At 50.2% G+C, this 17,196-nt stretch overlaps 2 protein-coding genes across 6 annotated transcripts in view; one reads left to right on the top strand and one right to left on the bottom strand.

The window, feature by feature from the left end:
• DAAM1 (dishevelled associated activator of morphogenesis 1) overlaps positions 1-4,964 on the top strand; it is a 96,371-nt gene extending 91,407 nt beyond the window's left edge. For all 5 annotated transcript variants that reach the window (XM_063333625.1, XM_063333628.1, XM_063333626.1 and 2 more), the window contains 2 exons: positions 1,532-1,702; positions 2,143-4,964. In XM_063333625.1, coding sequence (XP_063189695.1) covers positions 1,532-1,702; positions 2,143-2,352 — 381 coding nt within the window. In that variant the 3' untranslated portion in view covers positions 2,353-4,964. The remainder of the gene's footprint in view (positions 1-1,531; positions 1,703-2,142) is intronic.
• Positions 4,965-14,045: 9,081 nt separating this feature from the next.
• Positions 14,046-16,824, bottom strand: GPR135 (G protein-coupled receptor 135). The gene has a single exon (XM_063333621.1). It carries the CDS (start codon positions 16,607-16,609, stop codon positions 15,323-15,325), a length of 1,287 nt encoding a protein of 428 aa, XP_063189691.1. The 5' UTR covers positions 16,610-16,824; the 3' UTR covers positions 14,046-15,322.
• Between the last annotated feature and the right edge of the window lie 372 nt (positions 16,825-17,196).

Raw genomic sequence — 17,196 nt, 5'->3', positions numbered from 1 at the left:
CCTTCTCCCTGGTTGTACCAATGTCCAGTTGGCACTGTCCTTCAGACCATCCACCCGTGCTTGGACATTATGATTGACCATTGCCTTCCTGAGGACATGGCTAACCCAGACCACGCTTTTAAATTGCTGATGGTTATCTGGCAGATTTTCCCTGCAGTGAGTTAGGACTGTGGAGATGGTGACAAATGCTCTGCTAACTGTATCGTCATCTGCTGATTTGTCTGGATCTGGAGGAGAAGGTGGTCCCCAGCGCCCATCAAAGTCCACTCTGAAGCAACGTGCGGCTGTTTCTGTGGTTATTGAATTGGTTGAGCTGTGCAAAGTGCACCAGTGCTTTGCTTTTTAAACATATGTCCAAATTCAAGTCGTGTCAAGTCGTCAAGAAACATCATTGTTTTATAAACTTTATATCCTGCGAGGATTACATTTTCAGCCTTTTCCCCTCCACCAGAATCTCCTGTAACATGGCAGAGGATTAAATATCTTGATGAAAATCAACAAGAATAACCTCAATTATTTTGACTTATATAGTGGCACCTCTCAGATTCCTCCCTGCATCTTGAAGTGCTAAGTCTCTTAAGTAAACAAAGAAATAAAAAAATGCCCTAAATGTCTTTTGAAGAGTCTGGGGCACCCCTGCAAATAAAACTAAATCATACAGGCAGGCTTTAAAAATGTTCCTCTCAGTCTACCCAGCAAAATCAAAGCAACTAATAAATCTGTGCTTTGATTTTGTTTTTCTTTTCTTTTAAGCGTGCTTATCTCCAGAACACACCATCACAATTTTAACAAACTTTCTGTGCACAAAGAGTCTCCTTCAAACTGGATATGAGAACAAAGGATGTCAGTCCCGAGGACAACTCATGGACTCCTTGGGGACCAGGACTCATCAGCAGATCGTGGATATCCTGTCCTGACCTTTGCTACGGCCTCATTCGACTCCCTTACACTAATGGTGTGCAAACAGCACGAAAGGCCGGAAAACTCCCTATTTCCCTACCCAGGGCTGTGCCTGAGCCTGGGCAGAAATGGCTTTTAGAAGTTCCACCAACACATTTGGTTTCAATAGCGGAGCATGTGGCAATGATAAATAATACCCCAAAAATACTTCAAAGAAAAACTTAAAAGTGCGAGTCTCCCTTCCCCTGCCGTGTTTACTATTAGTTTTATGTCTTCGGTCTTCGGTCCCACAATATTTTGCTTCCTTGTTTTTACTGCTGCTTAGTTAATAAAGTCGAGCTGGGCCAGGGGGAGGCTCAGCAGAGCCAGAGGCAAGAAGGGCTGTGTGGGGGATGTGTTAGGAGAGGGTGCTCGGGAGTGATCCAGGTCAGCTCTTACAGGGCAGCAGGTAAAACATCAGATGATTTATTTCATGTTTAAGTCAAGGCTTGATGTAGCAAAGCCGTGCTCTCCACCATGGCTGCTGGAAGAGTTTCTCTCCGCTCCATCGGGTCCAAGGCTTTCCATTGCGGGTTTCGCCGATGCAATGGGTGTCTCCAAGACTGATGGACCCCTATCTTCTCTCTCCCAGTTTTCCAAGGCTGTGAAGCACTTTGGAGAAGACACAGACAAAATGCAACCTGATGAGTTCTTTGGCATCTTTGACCAGTTCCTTCAAGCCGTGACTGAGGCCAAACAGGAGAACGAGAACATGAGGAGGAGGAAGGAGGAGGAAGAGCGCCGGGCACGCATGGAGGCACAGGTGAGCAGGCATCAGTGATTCCCAGCAGCACCCCTGGGGCACTGGGGGGATGGCAGCCATGACATGCTGTCCCCTTGGTGGCCATGGTGGCATGGAGAGCACTGAAGACTGGGCCAGGAGCTTCTGTGCACTTAGACCCACTGACTTTTCACTGTTGATTGTTTAATTAACTAATGACCTTGGGTTGGTGAGGTCTTGGAGATAAAACATACAGCACATCTGGTGCTGCCTGTGGCCCACCAGCAGCAGACATGGGCCTGTGGACCTCAGTCCATGGCTTGTATCAATAACCCTGACCAGCTCTCACATGCTGAGCACCTGGGTGGGAAACCACTTTTGTTTCATGGGTTTGGGGGTCACCACGTGTGTGTTGGACACCCCCACAATTGCCTGCATGAGAGTGAGATGTCTCCTTTCCCCCCCTCTACCGTGGCACATAGCTGAAGGAGCAGCGGGAGCGGGAGCGCAAGGCAAGGAAGGCGAAGGAGAGCGGGGAGGAAGGCGGCGAGTTCGACGACCTCGTCTCAGCCCTGCGCTCAGGCGAAGTCTTCGACAAGGACCTCTCCAAGCTGAAGCGCAACCGCAAGCGCATCGCCAACCAGCTGGCTGACAGCGGCCGTGAGAGGCCCGTCACCAAGCTGAACTTTTGAAAAACAAACAACAGCAACAATAAAACCCAATAAAAAAATGCGGGTCGGGTTAGTCTTTTTGAAGTGGCTTGGGGGGCAGTTTATTCCCATTATACTGCCTTGCGATTCAAAGCGAAACAGTGGCACGCTCTCTCCCCCCGCAGGCGAGTGTGTATGTATATATACTGTGTATATAGTCAGGTCAGGGGTGAGGATGGAGGTGCCTGGGCATCTTGATGGGTGCCAGCACCGCTTCCTCTCCTCCGGCTCCCTCCAAAAAGTAGTTCTCCCCATGCATAAGCACAAGGGCCGTGTCCGCGGGGCAAGAGAGGACCCAACCCAGAGACACCAGTGGTCTCCATGGTCTGCAAAGGCAATGGGAAGCCGCTCCCCGCCACTCTCCTGCTGGGAACCCCTCGGGCCATTTGCAGGGGACACCTTGCGCACAAGCCAAGCGGTTTAAAGAGGAAAAGAAAAAAACAAAGTTGAATGAACTTAATCTGGATTTGGTTTATTTTCTCATTGTCGTGATTATTCAAAAAAAACTCGCACATCCGTGCTTTCATGCTGGTTCCTGAGCTCGGCGCTGCGGGCGCTCCCGGCAGTGCTCCTCTTGGGAAATACTCTATTTCCTCTTACCGCCACCTTGCTAAAGGAAAAAGTTTACCCCAAAGTGCTTATCGCTTTAACGCCACACAGATGTATTTATACTTTTATAAAACGTCTTCTGCCTCAAGATGGTGGGAAAGGTCGGTTCTCGGAGGAGACAAAGAGCATAAACTTTTGTGTTGTAATTTTTATTCTTGCTTTCTGTTCAATGGGACAAACTGTATCCTCTGTAAAGGTGCGTCAGGACCGAGGGGCTCTGATGGGCTGGTGCAAAACCGCCAGCTTTCACCCACCTTCTTTTCTCTTTTCTTTGTCGGACACACAGAAGCAGTGATGCCAAGAAACGCTCGTCTCTTAGCCAGGTCTTTTTTCAACTGGTTTGCTGTTCGTTGTCATTGCAAATTTGTAAGCAGAGCTACCTGTCAAATGTCAGTCCAAATAAAGACAAAAAATAATAATAAAAATAATTCAAAGCTCTCAGGGAGTAACAATTTAAAGATTTAGAAAATTAAGAATTGGAGAATAAAAAGTAACCACCGTTAACATATTAACATTTCTATTCTTAAATTATGCTGAGTATATAGAGGACTGTTACTTTTTACTTTTATTTATTTGTGGTGTGTTTTTTAAGAAAACAAAACAAAACCTTTTTATACCACCAATACTTTTGTGATCCTTTTCTTGTTTGTTTGTTTGTTCTTTTTCCTGTGGAGAGATGAGTTTGTCCCTGTTGCACTAGATATTAACACTATTTGAAATAAGGTTGGTTGGGGGTTTTTTTGTCAGATAATCGGTATTACTGGTGGGGTATGGGATGTCAGTTAACTATATGTACTGTAGCAAAAGTGATGTTTAAACTAATTTGTATAAAAAAAATATGGTTCTAAGCACCTGAAGGCCACGGAGTCTGCGTGCTGAGTGAAAGCTGTGAAATCTCTCTCTAACCAGAGTTGTCAAGAGCTGTGGTTTTACCATTTTTGTTCTTTTCTTCATTGCAAGTTTTGACGCACTGTAGATTAAAAAATAAAAAAAAGAAAAAAGAAAAGGAAAAAAAAAGACTTTCTGAGTAGCGTTAAAAACAGTAATAAATTAAGCAGGTAAGCGCAAAAAAAGTCCAGCACCTCGTATCCAAGCAGCTGCAAAACCTGCACATTATGTTCAAAGGTGGAGTTAAGCACTTTGCTTTAAGAAGGAGGGGGAAATAAAGACAAAAGGTAATGATAAAACTATTCCTTAACTAAAGTGCCTCTATTTATATTTTTTATTTATGGCTGAAAAAATGGAGTTGATAACAATTGAGGGAATGGACTTTGGGGGGAAATTAAAATATTGAAAAAAAAAGAAGGAAAAAAAAAGGTTAAAAAAAAAAAAGTCTGGCCTCTGATGGTTTAAGGAATGGTTGGTCACTTGTGTTTAATTTGAAAGGCGGTGGGAGTCGGAAAGGGTGATCGCCTGCCGGGATCCCTGCCTTTGGGGCTCGGCTGCCAGCACCCACCCCCGGCTCCTGCCTCCGCAACCCCAGTGCCACATCAGGACCTTTCCTGACAGATTTCCTCTTGCCCTTCCAAACCTGGTTGTTGGGGTTTTTTAAATTGTTTTACAACAGCCTCATTATCAGGCTGAGTTTGCCACTTCTTTTTTTCTTTCAAAAAAAAAAAAAAAAGAAAAAAGAAAAAAATATATCTCTATAAATAAATACAACGGCTGTGTGCAGGTAATTCCATGTGCCATTGTTGAAAAGTACGTTTAGGTTGGTGCTGGTGTAAGTAGCCACTCTTTTCTCTTGGGTGTGTATTTTAAAGATGATTTTTTTTTTTAATAATGGCAAAAAGGAAAAAAAAAATCCATAATAATTTGTAAACTGAAGTATATGTCTTGGACCTTATTAGCTTCATAGTGACCAAGGTAGCCTGTTAGGTGCAAGGATGTTAGTAGTCTTAGCTAGCGGGAAATGCTGTGTAATGTTATGAGACTGTACATTTTCTAAGACAGCAATATGCAATAAAGAAAAACAATTTCGGTGAGTGTACATGGCAAAGCTGCGATTATTTTGGGGGGGGGGGGGAAAGGGATATTTGGGGATTGAGACAGGTGTTGAAGAAAAAGCCCTCCGCAGGTTGCTCTTTTCCAGGTGTGTCTGCAGTCATTGCTGGGGTTGGCCAGTAACCCCCTTTCACTGCTGTCCTGCATGCCGGGTTTTAGGCACAGGGGGGCTTTTCCACCCTCCTGGCTTGCAGCATCCTTGTGGTCGCCCACTTGCGGGCTCTGAAACGCCTCCCAGTTAGCAGCCCCGTTCATTCCTCCCCGCCGTGTTGTTGCTACTGCCTGTTCCCACCTTGGTGACCAGCTTTTCTAGGAGCCTCCATTGAGGCAGCCACAGGTTTTGCATCTCAGGATTGGATGATCTCCCTTTCTCCAGCTGACGAAGCCAAGCCAGTGCTGGCTGGGCTGGACAACTTGCCTCAAGGAAGCCTATCTAGATACACAGCGATGTTTTCTTGGTCGCCCAAACCCCTCTTGGCCTATTCATGCTCACCATTGCCTTTCCCGCAAACCTTTCCATCTGGGCTCTGTGCTATTTTCTTTCTTTTTCCAATGTTCTGCATTCAGTGACCTCTGCAGTATCCAACACTCCCAGATCCCACTGTCTGTCGTGACAGGAGCACCTGCATCATGGTCAGACCCATAGGTTTGCCCTTTTGATCAGGGCTTTCCCCAGTATAACCTATAAGTGGGCACCAAGCCAACACAGATGGGGTGCCTAACACATCCCTCTGCTTGCTGGGGCCTCCTTTGGTGAGATCCCACTCACCATCAGGCTGACAGACACGCAGCTCTCTCCTATTTATATCTCATGGCTGGGATACATAAATATATATATATATATATATACACATGACCCAGCATCGGTCAGCTTTGGGCTGGGGGGAGCACAGGGCAGTGGTGAAGACGATGGCTGCCATCGCAGTGCCTGGTAGCTGCGTGGGCTGCTGCCGCCACCATCTGAGAGCTGCGTGGCTGTGTAGCAAAAGGACCTAAGCAAAAGGGGAATGGCTTCAGCTGCTCTTCCCTTCGTAAATCCCTGTGTCCCCAGCACAGGAGTGCTCTGGGGTGCATCCATAAACGGATGTGAATGAGACGACCAAACCCTACAACCCAATGAGGACCTGGCTAATGGCAGATTGCATGTTTCCTGGGCCACGTCAGTGTGTGACAGAGGACGGTTCCCAGGACAGGGAACAGGGTGGCAGTGGGAGATGTGAGCAAGGCCAGGGCATAGCTTTTTATTCCACCAAGATATTTGAGGGGGGAAAAAAAAAAAGCCCAATATCATGCAAGCTTCCTAGCCTGCAAACCCTTTTTCAGGGCTGAAATAGCAGCATCTATGGCTTGAGAACATAAATTTGAGCTACGATGCTTGTCATCCCCGAGGAAAGGAGACTGGGATGGGTGCTGTGCTGGACCGGCACGGCTGTGCTGTGTGAGGCCATGTCATCAGGAGCTCATGTCCACCAGTGGGCTGGCCAGCTGGGTTTTCACCTGAAAAAGGGCTTCTGTACACCAAATCCTGTCTGCTACATCCAGTTAAAGCCATGAGGAGGATGTGCTAAATGGGCCAAACCTGCCCAGACCTGACGGTGCCAGGGGAACTGCCGGGCATGGTGCTCCCAGAGGAACTGCGCCACGGGGCCACCCGCTTTGGTGGCACCAAACCTGGTGACCCAGCCCTGGCTGTGCTCCGCTCCAGCCCGACCTCTTTCCCTGTTGAGGAAGGCTGAGGCAATTGGGAATCCTGCTGGAGCGGAGCGTCAGGTGTCATCTCCCGCACTCAACCTGTTATCCTTGGCATCAGGCCCTAGCATGGAAAAAATGAGTCAAGAAGTCGGGGCCATGACCTGATGCAGACACAGCATTGCATGCAAAACTCAGCTCAGCAAGTGGGGCAGACACAACTCAATGGGGAGAAACTGGGCTCCCAGCCCTGCCAGCAGCACTGCTGCTTTGGTGCCACTGGCAAGGGGCCGCAGGGTGCTGGGTCAACAGGAGCTTGCTGGACTTCATGTCCAAAAGTATCTATTTACTCCCAAGGGAGGGTACAGTGGGACCAATGGACCTGTCAGGCTTTTACATCCCTCCTGGAGACTCTCGGGAAAGCAGAGATGTTACCAGTCCTGCTCCCAGCTGTGTTGCAGCTGGACCTGGCTCTGTCCCCAATGTCAGTGCCTATGTCACAGCTCAAGCAGGTGTTCTGGGGTAAAACTGCACTTTGGCCAATGTCATGATCTCACACAGCCAGATCACCAGGTCCGTGGCCCTTGTACAGGGCTGACGCTGCTGGAGCGCCCCAGGAACAGGTTCATCCCTAAATGCAGAGACTAGTGTAGCAACAGAACCCCATAAAAGCACCTGGGTGTTTCTGTGCCAGCCTGTGCCGTGGGGTGAACATGGCCACCCAGCTGTGCTTCTGGGGGGATGGGAGAGACCAAGCTGACACAAAGGCAGGAGGGGTGCAGGAGGGAGGCTGTGAGCCAGCACCGTCCCTGCCTCCATCCCCATCCCCGTCCCTATCCCCTCCCCTGCAGCAAATCCTACAGACATCTCTCCTGTGAGCTCCCCCCGGCATTGCCCAGGGTCCTGCAATATGGTGAAATGGAGAGTTCTCCGCCTTAATCAGAGGTGCTCTGACCTGAAATCTCTGAGCATTTTCTATTATTTTTAGCCTTAAACCAGGCTTGATGAGTTGTGTGCAGGTGAGCCAGGGAGAAAGCCAGGAGCTTGTGCGGTCAGGCCCCAGCAGAGCCTCAGGAAAGGCAGCACCACCATCTGCTGGCACTTTCCCAACTTCACGGTTTTAGAGCTTGTTGAGTATAAAATCAATCCCGCCTCTTGCTTTCCTCTGCCACATCTCTGCTGGGGTCTGAAAAGTTCAGTGTTCTCTGGCTGTGGAACAGTCAAAATGCTAAATTTCATATATAAGTTTCCCCCCATGTAGTTGAGAAGGGATAATTTTAATTCTGCCCTTTGTAATTCGAGTCAAATAACCAAAGGTCACAACGTGTGGTTTTGCTGTGACTTTTGGAACTGCCTGGGCTTCAGGGTGGTGCACTCTGTGCATGTGTGTGTGCATGCAGGCAACACAAATGCATGTGTGTGTAAGATAAACTGATGCAAAATGCTTTCAGGGGACATCTGAAGGCCGCAAACTTACCTCCATTGCTTTTGAAACCGTACTGTGCCCCACTCCACTACAGTCCCCCCAGGACTTGTCCAGATGCTGGGATCTGTGTTGGGAGCCTGTTTTGTGCAGGCTCCTCTTGCTAAAACCCAGCTTTCCTTACACTCTGTTGTCATGTTGCATGAACTTGGCATTAAGGTGGAAGTTTCCCAATCCCCAGGGCAGCTCCGTGAAGATAGGTCATTGAGTTGTCATTTGTCCATTACATTCTTTACGGGTCCATATTGCAACATTTGCTCACAAGCCCGTGCTCTCAGTTCAGCCGTGGCTCTGCAGGAGGGGTAGGACACGTGCCCTGAGTATTTGGGCACAACAAGTAGAACTAACTGCCCTAAACCAGGTTTATCCATGACCAGAAGTCTGGAAGACACGGGACAGCCAAACATAGCTTTGCTCCTGCTGCCTAACCCATCCCTCTGGCTTTCCAGGATGCCGCCATAAGCAAAGCTGGGCTGGGACGGTGCTCACAGCTTTACCTGGGCTTCGGGTGCCATGGGGTACCAGGAGCTTTTCCGCCTGCTTGAATTTGGGTTTGTGTACATTCACGCAGCTTTACGTTGCCAAGCTCTGTGCAGAGTATACCCTTGGCTCAAGGAAAGGTGAGGAAGCCCCAGCCTTGTGCTTTGCCCAGCTCCCAATCTCTGCCTGAGGCCCTTTTTACGGTGAAATCAAGAGTGTGAAGCACTCAGGCAAGACCTAGTTTCTACAGCAAATCTTTCCAATTAAATAGCAGGGGGCGATCACTATTTGAGTTACATTTTCTGGAAAGAATCCACAATTCAGATGCTGTATTCAAAACCTGCCATGACTTCAGGGACAGTATATTACCAAATGTTCTGTAAAATGCACCAGACTGAGCACAGCAGCCACAGGCGCAGGTCAGGGAGGAGCACAAGTGCTGCGGCACATTACATTTCACTGGAGAAATAAGTGACCTGGTTACTCAGAGCATTTTTTCCCTGATGCTGAGAGTAGTTCAGAGTATGTTTCTAGGTCAGGTAAGCAAATTACATTTATGTGGCTGTGAGGGAATTGTTGGGTGACCGACTTAAGAGAAATTTATCTTGCTGCTTTTGTCCACATCTATGACCCTGAGGGTTTTTAATCTGTAGGACTCATCCAGGGGGTTTTGTTCCTTACCAGCCACAGCACCAGCATCTCCCCAGCCGCCCTCTGCCGGAGTGGGGTGGGGTGGGCTAGCCCAGTGCTAGCTGTCAGCCTCACCTACAAGTCAACGCAGCTCCCACACGCTGTCCCAACCCGGGGACAATTTCCACCTGCTCTGAGTCTGCACATTTCAGTGAAGCGCTCTGGTCAAGCCCTGAGCACAAACCGAAGCGTTTAAGCCTGTGCATCAGTACTACTGGCAGAAGCAGGTGGGGGGATTCCTGCTGCCTTCAGCCAGACTTGCTCTGGCCCCTGGGAGAAACATTCCTCCACATGTGGAAGGGCAGCGCTGAATGTTCCCATTCCCCATCTCCACCCTGGAAGCTGAGGAGTGTCATCTTCCAAAATGACCTCCCCAAAGTCAGCCCTGCTGCAACTTTCTGCTTCTCCTTATGGTTGGTAAGGAGAAGAGGGTGTCTGCACGGCTGAAGGGAAAGCAGACAATCTGTGAAGCACTGAGGTTTGCAAACGCCTTTAACTTTTCAGTGCGTACAACAATAAAAAACCCTCTGAGAAAAGGTGCAATCCTCTTTTCAGAGCAAAGCTTTTAAAAAAAAACTTTTTTCAGTTCATGAATCTCTTTAGATGCTCCCTTGTCTATTAGTTTCTGAGCTGACTATTTATGGAAGAGATAAGGTTGAAAATAGTTTATAAATGCAAGGATAACAGATGCATAAAATTAAGGATCCAATATTTGAAAATTGCTCCCCAATCAATTTTGTGGGCTTGCGCCAGTGCTTGCCTTTTTGAAAGCAGCTGAACCTGGAAAAGCTCAGTGCAAGCAAGATAAGAAATAGCACAAATAACAAATGGCTCCTCTCAGAGTGAATTTACTTCCTCTGCTGAATCATAGCTGGATCCAGCTCATCTTTCACCGTCACCCCAGAAGCCTGTGGCCTTGGTGTGCTGCTTCACCCAGTACAAACAGCTCGAGCAAGGCTTCAGGGCTCGATTGTTGCCTGAGCAGCAAGTACCAGCACGACCGCTCCAGTTGGGGTGGCATGATAAGTGCAGAGATCTCTGCAGAAAACACATGGATTGTTCTTCCGTTGTGGCTACTACAGCTTGCACTAGAAGAGCTGGAGTTTAAGGCTCAGCCAAAAACCCACCCCTGAGCAAGAACTCGTGTGTGAAGCTGATCACGGAATGGTCATGCCCACAGCGATGGGAACAGGACGCGGGGCAGGGCTGTGCAGACAGGCTAGCCTGGCCAGGGGCCGCTTGGCACAGTGCTGCCACCTCCCTGGCACAGAAATGCTGGAGGGTGTCACCACCTGCCTTTCTTCAGGCCCAGCTGCCTAATGACCAGGGGGTCTTTGCGAGTGAATCCGGTGCTGAATCTTACTCCCAGCACACATCATGCTGTGCTGGTGTTCCCCTTGCCTTCAAGCCCCCCTTGCTAAATCTCCTCTGGCTTCAGTTACAGTCTCCTGGGATCTTCTTTGCTGAGCAGATCATCCATCACTCTCCAGCCAGACTAATGCAGGCCCTGCTGTTGTGCCCTGGGGTTTGTGCTACTTTCACTTTGATTTCTCCAGTGACTCATCTATTTTATGCCCCTGAGAAGGATTTGCTGTCTGTCTCTCCATGACAGTTTTCCTCCAGCTTCTCACAGTGGTAATTTCCTAGGAAAAAACCACCTAGAAAAGCAGAGCTGTTCCACAAGCACTTCAGCTGGGGTGAATGTAGACGCTTCAAGACTCAGGCAACGTGCTGCCAGCAGCACGGCATTAGCAGCCCATTACTCCTTTCAAATCGGGAACAGCAAGCGGGCTGACCATGGTATGGATAGCATCTCATCCTCCCACATCCAGCCCCTGTGAAGCCACTGGGACTCACCCCACTGGTCCTGGCAAGTTCACAGCTTGCAGCAGGACAGCAGCACAGCACAGCTGTGCATGGGGTCACCAAGCCTGGATCCCATTGCCGGTGACAAGTCCTGCGGGATTTTGGACTGTTTTATTCTTCCAATGCTTAGTTACTACCTTGTGCCTGTGTGCGAGCAGATCTAGAGGTGCACCCATTTACTAATAATCAGAGTCACCACATAAAAATACAATTGCAGCTAGAGGGAAGAGGCAGCTCTGCTGCTGAACTAAGCACCCTGACAGCACCAGGGCTGATCTCACCAGGCATCCGGGCTTCTGCAGCTCTGGAGAGCATGCAGCACACACATTAGCCAGCATTGCACAAAACGACACTTTTCTGATGTGCTATCCAAATTATTCATTTCGGCCTCTATGACAAACCTTCCAAAGAGCAGCATGTGTTGGGTTTAATGGTGACTTACTGAATCCCTCTTTGAAACTGCAGCTTGCACTGCGTTGGCTGCAGCCCTTGGTCTGAATGTTTTAATCTGGGATGCAGCAGTTCTGAAGGCAGAGTGGTTGATCCCATTAATAGGAGGAGGCTTTTCTTAGGATCATTAGTGAAAGGCTGTGCTGGGTGCTCAGATCTCTGCTGGCGTGTACTGGATGCGCAAGCCAACACCAGTGCTGAAAGAGAAGCAGGGGTGGTGGATCTCACTCGCGTGAGCTATTCTGGTTCCGGTTCCGATTACTGTCAGCTATTACAGCCCATCAGGCGGTCACTTATAAACTGCTAGTTGCTCATACTTCATAGGTTATGCACAAAGCATTTACTTTGAATCGAGATTTCATCCGGAGATTAGGAAGGGAGTGGAAAATATTGACTTGAATGAATCTCATGATTAAATCTACTGCAAAACTACCACTGACTTCAGCTGGAACAGTGCCTTCTAAAATGCTTGTCATTAATCGAGACTTAATATTTTCCTTCTAACTTATAATGCATTAATTATATCAGTGGCATGCGCATCATTGCCAGATAGTATGGCACTCTTAAACCAAGGGTAAGTATGCTGGAAAGTCAATGAGGGACTAAAGAGCCCAAGGACTAACTTTTCATTTGGTTTTGACTAATGTTGTCACTGGTATCCAGGGCTGAACTGGTCTTCAAATCATGTGAACTACTATCTCTTTTACGCGGAACATCCCGCATTGAGTAACCCACATGATTTTTGAATTGGGGTGTCCCAGCATCCTTTGCAGAGCCCTTGTGCAAATGAGACTGCTGTTCACCTTGCATCCAGGCTCATCTCAAGGGAGGAAGAAGGAAAGAAATATTGCAGAGCTATGGCTGGAGGGTTGGAGCTTCAAAGCTAGTTTTGTACTGTCTGAAACCTCGGTGCCTTGCTGCCTTCTGAGTTCTCCTTCAGCCCAAAGAAAGGGGATCTCTAAGTGAGGTGACACCAGCATGAGCGTGTAAGAGGCATGAAGCTGATGTCTCCATAGAGGTTTGGCCAGGAGCCACCTCCTGCAATGGTTTCCTACCTGGGAATAAGCTGCTGTGACCATGGGCAGAATTTTCACAGCTAGGATAAAACAGCGAGGTAAACCTGAGGTCTCCTTCTCCTGGATGAACACATGGAGCTATTGTCAGGTACGAGGACAGAGTGACACGCTGGCTTGTGTGCTACCATGGCCAAGACAGTGCCCATTCTGCACTGTTGGTGAGAGGCAGCAACCTTCAGCGCAGCTGGGACACAGCAGCATTTCAAGTACTGCTTTGGCAGGCAGCCTGCAGCCTTCAGCGTGTCTTGTGTGTGTTTGTGCATTTATTTAAGACACTTCACCCTTTGGTTGTATTTTTTAAAACATACTTTTTAAAATGTGGCTGTAGAAACCCATGTACCTGACTTGCTCAACAGTGCTGTGATATGAGGAGCAGCTGAGGGAGCTGGGGTTGTTTAGCCTGGAGAAATGAAGGCTCGGGGTGGAGGGCCTTATCATTCTCTACAACTACCCAAAAGGAGGTTGTGGCAAGGTAGGTGTCAGTCTCTTCTCCCAAGTAACAAGCGATAGGACAAGAGGAAACAGCCTCAAGTTGCGCCAGGGGAGGTTACAGAGCACTGGAATTTACTCTAAGGACTGTTGCTACAACTCCTGGAGACACGTCCCTTCTAGGAAGGCAGAACTCCACCAGTTTTCCTTGCTATCTCCCAGATCGCAATTAAAGTTTTCTATAGATAACATAAGAGTCAATGACTAGTGGAACTCTGGCAAAAGCTCTTGAAGCTGTTAAAACACCAGAGTGCTTTGCATGGCAAATTAGCTGGCACCGATCTCCTTGTTACCACCTGCCAGCCACCTAGGTAAGAGTTAAATCTAATCTCATCATTCACAACCAGATCTTTCGCTCTACATGATCCATACCTTACTGCGGAAGGGCAGGTATGCAAGAAATTCCTGTCCTACCCTTCTAACAAGTCCCTAGTGTTCACTTGCTGTCAAATAGCTACTGTGAAAAGCTGTGGTTTTTCTGTACAGCTTCTCCCTGAAACAGCACAAATGCACAGCTCAACTTGCAAAATCCAGGGTCTGCAGGGCAAAGTATCAGTGCCGAGAAGTAAAGGGTCAAGTCTTTTCCTCATGGACTTCAGGAGCATCACAGAAGAAAATTACAGTAACGCTCATAGCACGAAAAACAGCTGCATTAAAATTTCATGAACAATTAGGTCTCTCCTTACTGCCCCCTATCTGGCAATTTTTTACAGAACTTCCCTTCTCAAGACTGGGTTGAAAATGATGCCAGGCTGAGATGCTTTCGTCTCCTGCATAAAAGACAATTTATTCCTTGTCTTACAAAATAGTGATAGTATGTTCACTTGGGTCACAAACAGTTGAAAAAGCCAATAAAACAGTAACATTGTATTTTTAAAGCCTGTACAAGGAAAAACACTGCCCGTCTTTCACATTTAACTCTATCAAAGATAAAGGAAGGCCCAATCTTAGTTCCTGATTCAAAATACTAATTTAAGGCTTTAGGCCTTTGGACCAAAAAAATTATACTGATAAATTCATACAAATTTATGCCATGCAATTGCACTTCCTTGTGTTATTTTCCTTTTTTTCAATAGCTAGCTTTTTAATATTATACTCCAGATGGATTGCTGCCATCAATACAACAAGATCTGTTCTCCACATATGCACATTTTCACATGCTTAAGAGCACAGGAAGAGCGCGTGGTATTGCTTTACCTCTCCTTTCAGATATCACCTCTCTCGCATGGCTCCTCTAAACATGGTTAAAATCTTAAGAGGTGTGAGAGACTTCAGATGAGCTCAAAGAGAAAACACACACCTTGTGTACAAACCCAGTGGTACCATAGTCTACACATCCACCTTTTTCCTCAGCCTGTCTGAAGAACTCTCATTTCTCATATTGATAGTATTTTAAGCTGTGTACCTGCAAAAAAAAAAAAAAAAAAAAAAAAGGCTACTGAAATTCTGAAAAATGCTGTTTAATCTTCCTTTCCTTCCCTTCCCTTCCCTCCTGGTACCATATATCCTCCCTTTCACAACAATTAGTGCTTTGTTATGCTTAGGAGTTTGAAAAAAAAAAAATCATATTAATAGATCATTCTTTTAGCTTGTCCTACCATCTATGACTTTCTGACTATCAGCACTTCCACATATAATGGGATAAAGCAACATTTTCCTGCCATGATGCAGTTTTCACAGTGTGCTGTTTTCAGAGCGTCTTCCAGCTGCCAATGCTCAGCTCTCAGTTGCATGTTTGGCACTTAACAAACAGCTCACACACTCAGTTTGTGCTGTATTTGTGTGTCTGTCTCTTAGCTTCACTGTGGCACGTTCTGCAGGACTGGAGCAAACGCTGTTTCTTCCTGCAGTCAAACTCTCATGCTGGCTGCACAGTGCATCAGGCCTGCTGAAAGTGAAGGGGCCTTCCTTTCCCTGTGGAGCTGCCGCTTGCAGACTGGGTCGCCAAACCAGAGCTCACACAATGGAGAAGAAACCACACTGTGGCTCACGCAGTCCCATTGCTCCAGTTTCCTGGTAGTCTGGCTGCAAAGGGCTCCAAGCTCCGGGGCTCCCCACATTTCCTCAGGGAGACAGCCCTGGCGTCCAACACCTCCAACTTGGACCCCCCATCCCTTCAGAGACTGGTGTCAACAGTGTCCGCCTTTGTTTGCAAGGCAGCCTCAGAGATGGTGTCCGGTTGCCCATCCCGACAGAAGAGCACAGCGGGGTTCTTGCAGGCCCACATGGCCACCTCTCCCCCGCTCACTGGGCTGGAGGAGGATGGGGCGCTGCCCAGGGGGCCGCTGTGCCTGTTGATGTAGCGCTCCCGGACACGGTCAGCCCGGTGCTCCGGCTGGCGTCCCGGGACTGAGAGGTAGGCAGCCACGTTGTTCCTAGTCCTGTAGCCACCCTCGCGGCTGCGCCGCAGCAGCACAGAGATGTTGGGGTTGCGGGCGGCGTAGATAAGAGGGTTGATGGCGCCGTTGGCCCAGGCCATCCCGCTGGCTACGGCGTCCATGGTGGGTGAGAAGGGCAGGCGGCCGGCAGCAGCGGCCAGCCCCAGGATGCAGTAAGGCCCCCAGCAGCAGATGATGGAGACAATCATGATGAGGACAGTGGTGGCCGTGCGCATCTCCCCGTAGGCCCGCAGCAAGTGCCCGTAGGTGGTGAGGGGCCGCACGCGGCTCTCGGCCAGCCGCACGGCCCGGCAGATGTTGTAGTGGCAGAAGCACATGAGGGCGAAGGGCAGGAGGTAGCAGAGCACGATGAGGGCTGCGCCATAGGGTGGCCCCAGCCGGGAGGAGCCCCAGGGCAGCACGTAGACACAGCGGTAGGCCCCGGGCCGGGCCTCCTGCCGCCCCTCGCCTGCCAGCCCGTACCAGGGCCCAGCCAGGGCCAGGGCTGCCAGCCAGACAGCAGCCAGGAGCTGGGCGGCGCGGCGGCGGCCCATCTTGTGTCGGGGCTGGCGGACGATGGCGCAGTAGCGGTCGAAGGAGAGAAGGGCCATGGTGAGGGTGGCGGCGATGCCCAGCCCGGCGTGGAGGGCGGCGCTGGCCAGGCAGAGGCGCTGCCCGAAGAGCCAGGCGCCGGGCGGGCGGCTGAGCAAGCTGAGGAAGGCCAGGGGCAGGCAGAGCAGGGCGCCCAGCAGCTCCGACAGCGACAGCGACAGCACAAAGGCGTTGGTGACCGTGCGGAGCTGCCGGTGCCGGGCGATCACCAGCACCACCGCCCCGTTGCCCAGCGCCGAGAGGGCGAAGATGAGCAGCAGCGCCAGCGCCTGCGAGGCCAGCGCCGCCGCCGACCACCCCGCCGCCGCCGCCGCCGCTCCACCCGCCGCCGCGGCCGCCTCGCCGCTCTCGTTGCCGCCGCCGCGGGAGAGGTTGCCCGGCACGGCTGCCGCCGGCTCCATGCGCAGCCTCATGCCCCGGCCCGCGCCGCGGCTGCAGACGCGCGCCCGCCCGCCCGCCGCTCCCCGCCCGCGCCGGGCCGCCGGCCTCGCCAGCCGCTGACGTCGCCCGGCCGCCGTTGCCGAGGAACCGGGCCGGCATGGCCCGGCCCGCCCGCCCCGCGGCCCGGGGGCGGAGAAGCGGCGCCCTTACAGCCCAACAGCGGGGCCGGGGGGCTCCGGCCGTCACCGGCTGGGCTGCAGACAGAGATTCCCCCTCACGCCAGACGGGCACCATCTCCATCCCTGAGTCGGGGACGGGTCCCCACAGCCCTTCTCCCCTCACGGCCCCTCTGTCCTCATGATTCCTTTCCCCTCATGGCCCCTCTCTCCTCACAGCCCTGCAGCCCATCACAAAGGGGCAGGGGCCAGCTACCCGCAGACACTCTGGTGGAGGCTGGGACCATCCCCCATGCTCTCTGGGCTGGGGTCTCACCAGCTGAGGGGTCAGGCCAGGGACCCCCACACGGGCAGCAAGACCCTGTCCCCCTGCTCTCAGCCATGCTGGAGCTGCGGGCCCCCGCATGAAAAATTTCTTAGGGATGGGGATGGTGAATAGGTAA

Source organism: Chroicocephalus ridibundus, chromosome 4 (assembly GCF_963924245.1).
Source record: "Chroicocephalus ridibundus chromosome 4, bChrRid1.1, whole genome shotgun sequence".
NCBI classification, from domain to species: domain Eukaryota; kingdom Metazoa; phylum Chordata; class Aves; order Charadriiformes; family Laridae; genus Chroicocephalus; species Chroicocephalus ridibundus.
The sequence above is the reverse complement of the archived record's forward strand: the minus strand, read 5'-3'. Positions and strand labels throughout refer to the sequence as shown.

Coding starts and splice junctions, on each gene's coding strand:
- GPR135 (XM_063333621.1), bottom strand. CDS start 16,609: ATGAGGCTGCGCATGGAGCCGGCGGCAGCCGTGCCGGGCAACCTCTCC.